General features: G+C 26.3%; 1 protein-coding gene across 3 annotated transcripts in view; it reads right to left on the reverse strand.

Annotated features, from left to right (window-relative positions):
- The window catches only part of LOC100205848 (uncharacterized), an 84,772-nt gene that overhangs the window by 40,262 nt on the left and 31,162 nt on the right, over nt 1–13,348 (reverse strand). For all 3 annotated transcript variants that reach the window (XM_065818295.1, XM_065818297.1, XM_065818296.1), the window contains 2 exons: nt 12,838–13,014; nt 3,512–3,641 (listed from right to left, as the gene is read on the reverse strand). In XM_065818295.1, the coding sequence (XP_065674367.1) occupies nt 3,512–3,641; nt 12,838–13,014 (307 nt within the window). The remainder of the gene's footprint in view (nt 1–3,511; nt 3,642–12,837; nt 13,015–13,348) is intronic.

A 13,348-nucleotide genomic window follows, 5' to 3' on the forward strand; every position in this document is an offset into this window, starting at 1 on the left:
CTATCAATAATTTTATATAGTAAATGACCAACTGGGATATGATATTTAAAAAATGATTACCTATTTTTGTTGCAATATTTTTACTAAAAGGAGATTGTACCAAATAATGTTTCTTTTGTAATTTTTTTCTCATTTAATTTTTTCTTATTAAACTTTTGAGCTAAGAAGAAAAACACAGTTTTAACAATGCAACCAAGAGTGGATGATAGGGTGTAAATAAACCACTCCACCCTGATAGGGTGGAGTGGTTATTTCAAAAATTTGCTTTGTCTGAAGATGCGGTGGGCTATCTTAGTTCAATGGTTCGCAGCAGATTTTTTAAAAGCAAAATATCATACATTGGTTTCAAAGTATTTTCAAAGCATCTTTATCAATTTTTGATATAACTGACATTTAAGCATTGAGTTTGCATAATCAGGAGAAGTGAAAGTTAAAAAAGGTTATTACCCCCTAGTGCTTTTCCAACTTATCTATTGTATGGGTTACTGAAATTATCGGAAAAAAATGTAAACAAACAAATTTGATTGATTGAAGTTATTCAATTTAATTTTTCATTACAAAAAGTTTTTTTAACAAGTTGTTGATAATATAATCATGGTAAAAAATAGTGAAATTTAAGAACCAATCAAAAAAAAAAAAAAAAGAATAAAAGATTGAAGGTTTTTTATTTTTTTAAAAACATCTTCGCTTCCATCAAGGCTGCAAGCAATCACTAATTAGAGTTGGAAGTTACTGGAAGAAAAAAGATGAAGATTGTAGAACAAGATGACTATTGACAGATGACTTAAAGGATTGCAATTTATATGAATCAAGAAAGCAAGATGAAAGAAGTGAATTCCAAAAAACTGATATTTGAGGAAAAAACTAGAGGAATAAGAGTTTTTGGAGCAATTAGGAACAGTCACAGAAAAAGGATGAGACTTAATTGAATGACAAGTAACACAAGAATGAATTTTAGTAGATGGCACAAGAGACAATAGCTCTTTAGAGCAGAGCCCATTATGGTTTGATAAGAAAAAAATGCCCAGCATAGACTACTATCTACATTGATCAATAAATTATTTAGAAAGTTCAACATCTCATTACAAATCTTTTGCAACATTGCTAGCAATGTTGCAAAAGATTTGTAATGAGATGTTAAATTTTCATGTTAAATTGAAGAAAATGAAACCTTACTGTTAAGTTTTTAAGATTTTTGCTACATTTAAAATAATTTTTTCACTATAGATTTTGTATTACTGATTTTTTAGTGGTGTTTCTGAGAGTTTAGAGTGAATTAGTGCATATTATTCATAAAATAAAAAAATTTATTGACCACAAAAAAGATATAATTCTGTAAAGTATGCAGAATAGTATGTATGTATGTTTGTTTTGTAGATATAGTAATATTTGTAACCTTCAAACTATTATTAATAACACTGATATATAACAAATGTATAAAAAAGCTGATGCAATGATTTACTTATAGTAAAAGCTAATTGTGACTAAAAATTGTATATATATATATATATATATATATATATATATATATATATATATATATATATATATATATATATATATATATATATATATATATATATATATATATATATATATATATATATATATATATACACACACACATTTTTCATGAAAATTATTTATGTTGAGCAAATTCAGAAGAGGATTGGGTGTTTGGCTGTTTTGTAGTGAGGTCTGTTTTACTGCAATAATAACTTAAATGATGTAAGCTACATGCATTGATAAAGATTACAATGATGCATTCCTGATCAGTGATGAGTCTTTTTGATCAGGCTCTCTGAAACATTACTGGTGAATTTATTGTGAATTTATTATTCGGCATTATTCCATATAAATTCGTTTTTGTTTTAAAAATTTTCTAATTTTTTTGAATTAGAAATCTTTTTTTGTATTGTAAGCAGAAAATATCTATAATAATTCAGTATCAAGTCCTTTTTTTACAAATTGAGTTAAATGTTAATCTATTAAATGACGATTTTAGTTTAAAATAATTACTGAGTCTCATAAATTCAGTTTTTCAGAATAATTAATCAAAATTTTCAGAATCACAAATTTGAATAAAAAATAAATAAAATAGTTTTTTTTTAGCTTTATAAAGGTTGAATACAGAAGGAAATGTGAAAACTATTTTATAAAAGTTAGATTACCATTAAAAAAAATTTATTTACCTTTGCACCTATATTAGTCCAATACGAAATTGGATTTTAAAGCACCAAATTTAGAGCATCAATATATTTTATATCCATTATTCTCAGTTCACTAATCTCAGAAGTAAGGCTCTTGAGGTTTTTGGTAATTCTTCTACAGTGTCGTTAACAAAGGTAGGTTGGCTCTCCTAAGGATAAAGCAGAACTATTTGCTAAGTAATTTTCTTATAATTCAACTCTCGAATCTTGTGGCCATACTCTTCCTTTCATTCCAATTAAACAGGTTAACCTATTGCTAGACATTCAAATCACTCCAGCTGCGGTTGCTAAAATCATATCTCGTTTAAACTTTTTTTCTTGGATGAAATTATCACCATTGTTTTTGATCACAATATTGTATATCACCACCAGATGACATGTTTACAAAATGACACTAAACATCGATCCAGCACTTTTCTCTTTTTTCAACTTTCTTTCCTGCAAGATTTTATATCCAAATTTTTACATTCAGAGTACAGTCATGTGTACTATCTAGATCTTTATACCTTTTCTGTGACTATAAGCATACACTCATTACGATCTATGTTAGAAATATGTCTAACATAGATCGTAATGATTTTTATGTATGTAATTTCTAACATCCATATGTTAGAAATTACATACATAAAAATGTTAAGCCTATCATATTCTAAAGTAATTTTACCAAATTCTGATAACTAAGGATTCTAAGGACCCTAAGACATTTGATTTGATTAACTAAGGACCCTAGACATTTGATGGGTCCTCTAAACATTTAACGGGTCCCTTTAGACATTTAATGAGTCCCTAATATTATTTTAAAAAATGTGTGTCAATCAAGACTAAGTTACATAAAAAATTTGAAAATATTTTCTTTTAAAAAAAATTTTAGACTTTGATTTTATTGCATGCTACAAATATTTTGTGTTGCATACTGCAAACATTCTGTATTGCATACTACAAACATTTTCGTTGCATACTGCAAACATTTTTTATTGCATGCTGCAAACATTTTTTATTGCATGCTGCAAACATTTTTTATTGCATACAGCAATCATTTAATGATGAATAAAACTTTTTTTTTTTAAATTATTATTAGGTATTTCATTAACAACATTAACAAGTAATTCATTTAAGACATTTTTAATATAAAATGATTATTTTTGAAATGATAGCAAACCACTAAACAAAAAGTCTACAGAAATTGCCGTCTGAAAAAGCATCAGTAAACATACTCAGAGTTTGGGTATGTACATTTAAAAGACAAAAAAAACTTATTAAGATATACTATTTATAAGATATAAATTCATGATAGTATATACCTTGCAGGTGGCTCAGAAACAAAAAAAGTCTTGTAAACATTATTGATTTTAGCAAATTCACCCATATCTGATACACAAAGATATATAAGAAATACATCTTGAAGACTTAATCCATGATCTTGTAACAACACTGAAACAAAAATTTTTATTATTATTATTCACAAATATTTATACAGCTCTTTATCACTTATCAGCTTATCTTTATCTTTATCAGCTTTATATAGCACTGAGTTTTATTTTATCTCCTACCTAAAAAAGTATTTCTAAATAGTTAATTAATCTAAAATAATAAAAAAAATAGATTTACAATAAAATAAAATAATTTAATAAGATAAGTATAATCAAATTAAAAAAAGAAATTGAAAAATTTTTGATTTAAACATCTTGATAAAAAATATTACAAAAAAATCAAAAATATATCAAAAAACTCAAACATTTTGTTTATTTTTTTTTAAATCTTTGAAAAAATCATAAACTGTAAAAACATCAATAAAAAAAATTTGAATAATGAATGAATAGAACAGAACTCAATAAATTCAAAGAAGTTTAAAGCAAAAAGAACAATTACACAATATTTTAACATTGTGTAATTTAAGTATTTATTCAATGTAAAATATAGTATGTTGGTAGTTCAGACAAATAAATTAAGTTTTTTTGTTTAAAAAAAATTTTTAAATATGCTTTTTTCAATACTAAAAAGATAATGAATATTTTTAACATATAATACTAATATAACTGCAGTTAAAATGTTATTTTAAAAACTTAAAATTCAGTTTTTGAATTAAATGTTTTTTGTTAATTCAAAAACAAAAAGCAGAACAGAAAAATGTAAGGAGATTAATGAAAAATATAAGATTAATGAACCTTTTATAAAGATCTTAAAGAAGTATGATCATGATTGCACAACAAGATAAGAAGTTTGAACTTAAGTCTTAGATAGGAAGTGTTTGAATAAATTTAGCAATTGATATGATAAAAAAAAACATAGAGGCAGCTAAAAAAAGTCTCTCAAAAAGTGAAAAAGACAGTACAAAGAATTGACATAACTTAAAAAAACTCAGAGCTTGGGATGGACAAAATAAATTTGAAAATGCTGTGGTCGCATTTGATAGTGAAATATGAAATATAAATTTCATGTAAAGAAAGCACTGATTCTGAACATGAGTTATTCAAATCAAAAGTATTTATAATAGTTTCAGAATTAGCAGCTGATGAAATAATTAAAGCTACTTCTGTTGTTAGTGTTTGGTACAGAATTAGTGTTAGACCCCATGTTGTCATGGTATCTGCAATCTGCAATAAAGCTGGTGTTGATTTGCATGAAATTATTTTAGGAAAACCTACTCTTTACAGAAAAAAAATTATTAAAAACCTCGGTAGTTTTTATTCACTAAAGAGATTAAGTATATTTGTATTAGTACCTTTATTTTTTTTAAATGTACATTTTATTTGTTTTAGAAGAAACACTTAGAATCTTGAGGGAGTTTTTAAGGGAAAAATAATTAAAAACATTTACGAGAGGAGATTACAGAATTTCCTGTCAGCTCTATATTTACTATCTTTGTAGACATATTCCTACTATAAAATTTTATCAGCCAGAAGCTTGCTACAAAGCATTTATTTGCTTAGATTAAAAATGACAATAAATTCAAACAGTAGAAATGAAAGAGTAAAAAATATGGTTTAGACAGCTTGCTTTTTTACTGCTTTTAGTTCTTTAAAAGCTAAAAGATTTTAAAGCACAAGGTTTTGATTTAGCAGCTTTCATCAATTTAAGTAAAGAATATCCTGAGCTACTCAATCACATAGAATATAAAATAGTGCTTGGTATTTAAATCATCAACTTCTTGTAATGGTATTATCTGATGGTGCTGAGGATCTTGGATAAGATTTAGTTGGTTCAAAAAATTGTTAACCAAAAAAAACCTAAGAACATTTTTTTGATCCATTTTATCCAAGATTCTTCATTCAGACAAGCTGTTGATTATCAACTGTAAAAAGACCACTACAGTGTCAGTATAGTTTTTAAAAAAAAAAATTTGTAAAGTTAGAGAAATAAATAAAATAACTTTATTGATGTGAAAAGTACCAGACAAAGTGGAAATTGTGGTATGATATGAAAAAAAATTGCCTACATTGCTAATCCAGGAAATGTTTTGTTGGTAATGATTGTAGATAAATTGCTAACAACAAATGCATTTCTGTATCATTTCATAAAAATGGATAGTCATACAATCAAAAAGTTTAATCAACTTCTTTACACTTAAGTTTTTAAAAATTAAACTTAGATGGTTAAAAATTAACACAAAATTTAAGTTTTTAAAAATTAAAAATTTAAGTGCAACAAATTATATAGATTTGATTAATGTGACACTATGGTTATACTTTTACTTTTTGCATTTCAATCGCTTCAAAATTTGCTTTAATCACTAACTTTAGTGATTCTTTATTGATTAATTATAAGCTTTATTGTTAAATATGTACCAATGAAACCATTAAATCTTTTTTACATGTTAACAATAACAATTAAATTTATTCAATTAAATATTGAATTATATTTAAAATTTATAAACTTTTATTTTTTATTAACTTTAAGTACTATAGCATTGTTTTTGTATTATTTACAGAATTCTTTGCACTGAAACTGTTAAAGAAGAAAAGGTATACTGCATAGTATGTTAATGACAGATTTAAAAATTAATTCAAGTAAAAACCAAATATTTTTTTTAACTTTAGGAGCCTGCGTCAGCAGAAAGCTGCCCCAGGTTCCTAAAGTTTGAATTTTTTTTTTGATAATTTATTTTTTAGATTATCTTCTAGAAAATCAGAGATGTGAAAATCCATCAGCCAATATAAACCTATCATCTATACATATATCTCATATTATTTATTAGAAAGTCTGGGGTACAACATAGTTTCATTCTAAGTTTCCTTTTCGTTTCTCATCTAATAATTACTTTATAATTTAAATATAAACTAAAGTTTTTTTACAACCTGATTCAATTCTCTACCTCTATAATCTCTTATTCATACTTGTAAAGAATACTGTAGTCATCTTTGTGCTGGTTCTTCAAACGAGGTGCAAAAAGAAGCTGTCTCCTTTAGGTGCAAAAATATATGGTAAATTTAGTCAGAGCGGCTTTAGCTGTCAAGCCTGAACTTTTATCTGATTTTCACACAGTTGCATCTTTTACTTTTTCCAACAAATATTATAATAGTGACAGCTTAAGCAAGCTATCATCTTTTGTTTCATCTACAAAATCATAATTCTTGTCATGAAATGCCATTTTGTAAACTTTTAGTGAAACTGTATCTTTATGCACAGTTAGCACGGATCCTGATAATGCCATCCTAGCTGACCCAATTAATGCCACTTATATGGGGTTATAGCGTACACATCAAGGTAAAATCATCATCAAAAATAACCATCAAGGTTAATTTTGTCCAAGGAAAATAATTTAATTTGAATGTTCAAATTAAATGAAATTTTGAAGTACGACAATAAAAACACCTGTAAAATGAGAACCACTTTATATAATTTGATAAAAATTAGTGAAAATATAGCATACAGCCGCACCAAACTTTCAGTTAAATTAAAATTTCAGTCGGATGGTTAACTTGTTAGGGATTTATGGCATTTTAATTTATACTTTATTAGTTTTTTGCCACTTATAACTCAAAACGTTACTGATCACTGTGATATTCTGTAACTATTTTCAAAATAATGGTTACTAATAATTAATATCAACAATATTTATTATAAATGTTTCATTGGTCTGTTTCATACAGAATGAAAATGGTACTACATGTACCATTTTCATTCTATAGACCATTCTTATAGACCGAAATGTTGATTTGCTATTTAAATTGTAGTTTGACTTGGCTTATGAACTGCGTGAAAATATCAGCATTTTCTAAGGTATAAACTACTGTCAAAATGCATGAAAATGTTAAAAAATGGTTGAAAAGCTTTTATAAAGATACCTACATAAAATTTTTTTAAAATGTAGATAAAATAAATAAAATAATTAACAAATAAAAAGTTTGGAGGGCCAGTCAGCGGAAAATCTTATGAAAAAGGGGAATAGCCTATTGAAGACCAGTAAAAATCTTTTGTAGAAATGTATCATCAAATAAAATTTTATCTAAATTGTCAATAAGTATGACAATTGTCAATAATTTAAATTATTATTTCCTTAAAAGGAAAAAACTATGTAAGAATTATTTCCTGGTAATTTAAGTAATTGTTTCCTTGATTTTAATCATTTGTAATTAATAATATTTGTAGGTATGTTAATGGATTGTTATCCAATATTAATTCAGGTTAAATTTTGAAAAAGGGATAGTTTGATTTAGTAAAGTTGGATTTGGAACAATTTTGCACAGGAAACAAGAGGGGAAAGTAATTATACTTTCTCCTTTGTTTAATTTCAATTAAATACAAGTGTAACCTAAAACAAGAATCATGATGTGTTTATGGATTTATGACAGGTGCTGTATTAAAATATAAATATATCAATGTTATTTAAAATTCATGATATATTTTATATAAATATGTATATCATCATCATCATCATCATCATCATCATCATCATCATCATCATCATCATCATCATCATCATCATCATCATCATCATCATCATCATCATCATCATCATCATCATCATCATCATCATCATCATCATCATCATCATCATCGTTATAATCTTCTCTGATACACACTACCAGATATAATTACTCCTCTCAAACTTTTTCAGATCATTGCTTCTTTTCATATCTTTTAAAGACACCATATACCCATCTGATCTACTTTGTTCTTTCTGGATGATGAACATCATAAACTATAATTCCCAATTTCAATCCCATACAGTATAACACTATGGATACATGTAGTGTATAAATTTCCTTTAATGATGGCACTTTTGCTGTTAGAAGTGGAGAATATAGAAAAAGTAAAACATGTCTAGAACAAGTTCCGAGATACATCTTACTTTTGCTTTTAATGACTCTTCTGTTCCACTAGCTGATCCAATTAGATCTCCAAGATAACAAACCGAAACCTAATTTTTTTAAGGGGGTGATGGGGGTACTGGAACCTGCTCCCCCTGAATATGCTAATGTTGTGCACGACCTGCAAATAGGGTCTGGACATGCCTATGCCTTGTATGTACATGTAGTACTTTTATGTCATTTTGACCAAAAAACTCAAGATGATGCTTAATATCATAACGGAGGAATTGGAACCATGAAAGAAGTTTTACTTGAAAAAATAGCACAGTATAGTACTTTTTTTCTATAAATAAATTAGTAATTATTGTAAGATTTAAATTAACTTTGAACTTAAAAAATATTTATATGTTAGGATTTTATTGTAACATTACGTTGAGGTGGATACCTAATTGAGTAATGATTTTTTGTTAAGTTATCTTGAGGGAAAAGACAAACTGACATTCAAGCAGAATTGACCACTAGTACCATAAATGTAGAATCAACTACCAAACAAGTAAGTTTATAAGTGAACATATATAGTCTATTAAACCGTATTGATTAATTACAAACATCATAAACAAATCTTCGGCTTACTATCAAAACCTCCTAAGTCTGATTTTTTCATTTTTGAGGTTTTGATTTAAATTGGTTAGCTTTCTTAATGCGCAGCTCTATGCAAAACTACATAAATGTAATTGCCTCGGAAATTTTTTGTGCAAAACCACATAAATGTAATTGCCTTGGAAATTTTTTGAGGTAATTACATTTATGTGGTTTTGCATAGAGCTGCGCATTAAGAAAGCTAACCAATTTAAGTCAAAACCTCAAAAATGAAAAAATCGGACTTAAGAGATTTTGATAGTAAGCCAACGAAATATAAAATAAATGAAGTTTAATTTAAGTTTAAAAATAAATTTGTAAACATCATTTATTAAAAAGATTAAGGAGTACATAGTAAACCTGAAACTGAATACATTTTAAACAGTTTTTATGGATTTTCTCATATAATTTAAAATTTAAATATTTTAAGGTTTGCAAATCCTCATCAGTTAAATCGATGTCGGAAACAGTTTTAGTAGACGATGAGTCAGATAATGAAGAAAGTGATAGATTTTATCTAAACGCAACTGCAACTGATACAATTAAGCTTCAGAAGTATTCAAAAATGAAGCGAACAGATATTTCAAAGATCCATTATTATATTGGAGTCTCATGAAAAGCGAGTTGCCAAATTTGGCAACTCGCTTTTCATGAGACTCGCTAGCAAATTTGGCAAAAGTGTATTTATGTTCACCCTCTAGCTCAACAACAAGTGAGAGGTTTCAAAGTTTTCAAAGGTTTCAAAGTTTCAAAGGTTTTCAAGTTTTCAAAGGTTTCAAAGTTTTCAAGTTTTCAAAGGTTTCAAAGTTTTCAAGTTTTCAAAGGTTTCAAAGTTTCAAAGGTTTCAAAGTTAATACAAAAAGAACTGATTAGACTTACAACAAAGAATGTTGAAACACTTTTTTTTTTTTAATATAACTTAAGAGCTCTTTCTTATTCAACTTCTTTATGTGGAGTTCCTGAAGAATTCATACCACCCAATTCAAAATACTACGATGTCTTGGACACTGAATCATCAGAATCAGATGAAGAAACTTAAATTATTATAAAGTGTCTTATTTCTTATTTATCATTGTAAATTTTTATGAATTATATTATATTTGTAAATATTAGTTTTGTGAATTTTTCTTATATTTTATAAGAAACTTTCATAACATATATTAACTTAAACTTTCATAACATATATTAACTTGAGAAAAATAAACAAAAACAACGAAAAAAAGTAAAATAAAAAAAAGTCCAGCCCTGGCTAGTAACCCCGGCAAAAAAGAAAAACATCCTCTTGAAGAGCAAACCACCATCGAGAAAGAACCAAATATATGCTGCAGCACATGCCTCTGCCTTTAACGAAAAAGTTCGCCCAATTTATGCTCTGAAGAAAAAGTTAAGGGAAAACCTTCAATTTTTAGCAGCAAAAGATGCCAGAGCAGCCAAACAAATTGCATCTGGAGTTATTTCCAATAAAGAATTATCTCCTAAAGGAACTATTTGACTTACTAAAGCATCTGGCGGGCCTGCACTTACAATTAACCCAGGTAAATATTTATACTTAAATAATTTTTACATATATACTCAAAGAAAATCTTTAAAAAATGAGATAAGATTTTCGGAAAATATATTTTAAAAAAGTTTCTAATCACTTTAGAAACAAACATTTTGAAAGTTTTAAAAAACTTTCTGAGCAAAGTTCAAAATGAAAATGTTTGATTCATTTCAGCATTTCAAGATGATAGTGAGCAGAATATATTCTACTTGGAATATATTCCGCTCACTATCATCTTGAAATGCTATAGAGGAGCCATTTGCGTAAATTGTTTCAACAGTTTCGTGACATACATAATCCTAAAAAATATAAATAAGTTCTTTTTATTTTTAATCAGTATCTAAACAAAAATATATGCAACTTTTATTGCGTCTCTAAATATTATTCAACAACTTACTTAACACCCCACCTACTCAATTTCATATTTTTCCACAAAAATGTTATATAAATTTTTAACTCGACCTAATAATTGTACCTCATTTAAATATAGAATATAAATAAACAAAACACATGTGTATGTGTATTTGTATTTATATTATAATAAAAGTTTGTATATATCATATTGTAGTATTTACAAAATAATATATAAAGCCTTCTAATTAACCAGCTAACTTTTTTTTCTCTCTAATTGCTTATCATTATTTCTTTTTGTTGTTGTTTTTTTTTTCAATTATTTTAGATTCTTTGCTATCTGCACCACCAATATAAAAAGTTCCCAAGCTTCCTATTTTCGTTCTCTGATAATGAATGAATTGAAGCTCTACAATTGGTATTTTCTCTTCTCTCTTACATTTACACTTTATATGAATTTTTTCCATACATTCTGAAGCACATTTGTACTCTGAACAAAGAATTAAATTACATTTATATAATAAAATGTCCACAATTTTGTCTAATTTAAAAAAAAATTCTTGTTTTGGCAGCTTTTTTCCCACGTCCATTACTAAAATTAACAGCCGATTTCCATAAATATTTGAGTTTTTTTAAAATTGTTTTTTCATGGATTACAACTGGATATACAAAAAGTGCATTTGCCTTTAACTATTGACCAAGTACAGCTGGTACCATATCAGCTACTAGCTGATCTACAGTATAGTCCCTCGCATTTTTTTCACTAATTTCTCTTAACAGTATACCATATTGTAAAATATCTCTGGCTGTTGGAAGCTCAGATACATAAAGTTTTTTTCCATGGCCTACAAATTTGTTCATTTTAATAAATAATGCAATCCTTATTCTATTTGACACCTTTAATAACCTAAATAAGTTTACTGAAGCTTTCCTTTTGGTCCAAATATGAAGTATAAATGAAAAGATATATTTTGGTAATAACCAAAATAAGTAAAATGAAAAATTACCAAGCTAGCACTTGCACTGAAATAATTTCATTTTTAAAAATACCATTAAAAAATTATAAAATTATATTTTTTCACTACTCTTTTTTCTAAATTTAAAAGAGTGTTTTACCATAAAAATTGACACACCCTAATTCTAAAAGCCATGCTGCATGCAAGTATGCTTATATAATATTATTGGTGTATAGTATTGGCAGTATTTTTAACAACATTTCTTTTTATTTAAATTTTCATAACATTTCTTTTAATTTTATTTTAAGTTATGAGAATTAGACTTTTTATCTGTTCTTGAGTAACTGCTAATAAAAAGCAAATGTTAGAAAGAAAAAAACAAAAAAGAAAATAATTGTTGAATTTAAAAAAAATGTTTCTTTAATTGTCTTGTGAATAAAATATGCAATGACAAATTAACTAAAAATTTTGTTTGCATGCCTGTAAAAACAATTATCTGATATACCTATATATTATAATACCTATATATTATAATTATTACTCTATAATATAAATATAAGTTATGTAGTATAAAGCTATATATTATGTAGTAATATACAGTTATGCAGTAATATACAGTTATGCAGTAATATACAGTTATTCAGTAATATACAGTTATGTAGTAGTATGCAGTTATGTAGTAATATACAGTTATGTAGTAATATACAGTTATGTAGTAACATACAGTTATATAGTAACATACAGTTATGTAGTAACATACAGTTATGTAGTAATATACAGTTATGTAGTAATATACAGTTATGTAGTAATATACAGTTATGTAGTAATATACAGTTATGTAGTAATATACAGTTATTATAATATAGTACAATCATTAAAACTAATACTTTTAAATTTAGAAAGAGTTGTATGAGTATTTAACTCAAGTGATCCAACATTTTTGCAAGTTAAGCCACTTATACAAAATGTGTTGTCATTTTTTTTCCATTCCAAACATCTGGCATCATAAGCTACCAAATCATTAACCCAAACATTTCGTCTTTTATGTAAGAATGTATTTCCATCTAAACAATTGTGAGAATTTAAAATATATTCTTTTATTACATTATAAATCTGCTTGGTTGAAAGTATAAAAGAATAGTCTAGCAGAAAGTATGAAAGAATAGTCTAGCAGATTTATTGTTTGTTTATATGATTGATTGCAGAAATATACAAATATTGTATCAGGTGGTAAAGTTAGACAACTTTAAGAGTTATAATTTGCCTGTTTTAAAAGCTAAAGATTGCATTTAGAAATGACAAAAAAACTGGACTTATTATGATATAATAAACATTATTATCGAAGAACAACTTTAAAAGAAATAATAAATATGTAATTAATTTAAATGCTTCATATTT

The sequence above is a fragment of the Hydra vulgaris genome, chromosome 14, assembly GCF_038396675.1.
Source record: "Hydra vulgaris chromosome 14, alternate assembly HydraT2T_AEP".
In the NCBI taxonomy this organism is placed as follows: Eukaryota; Metazoa; Cnidaria; class Hydrozoa; order Anthoathecata; family Hydridae; genus Hydra; species Hydra vulgaris.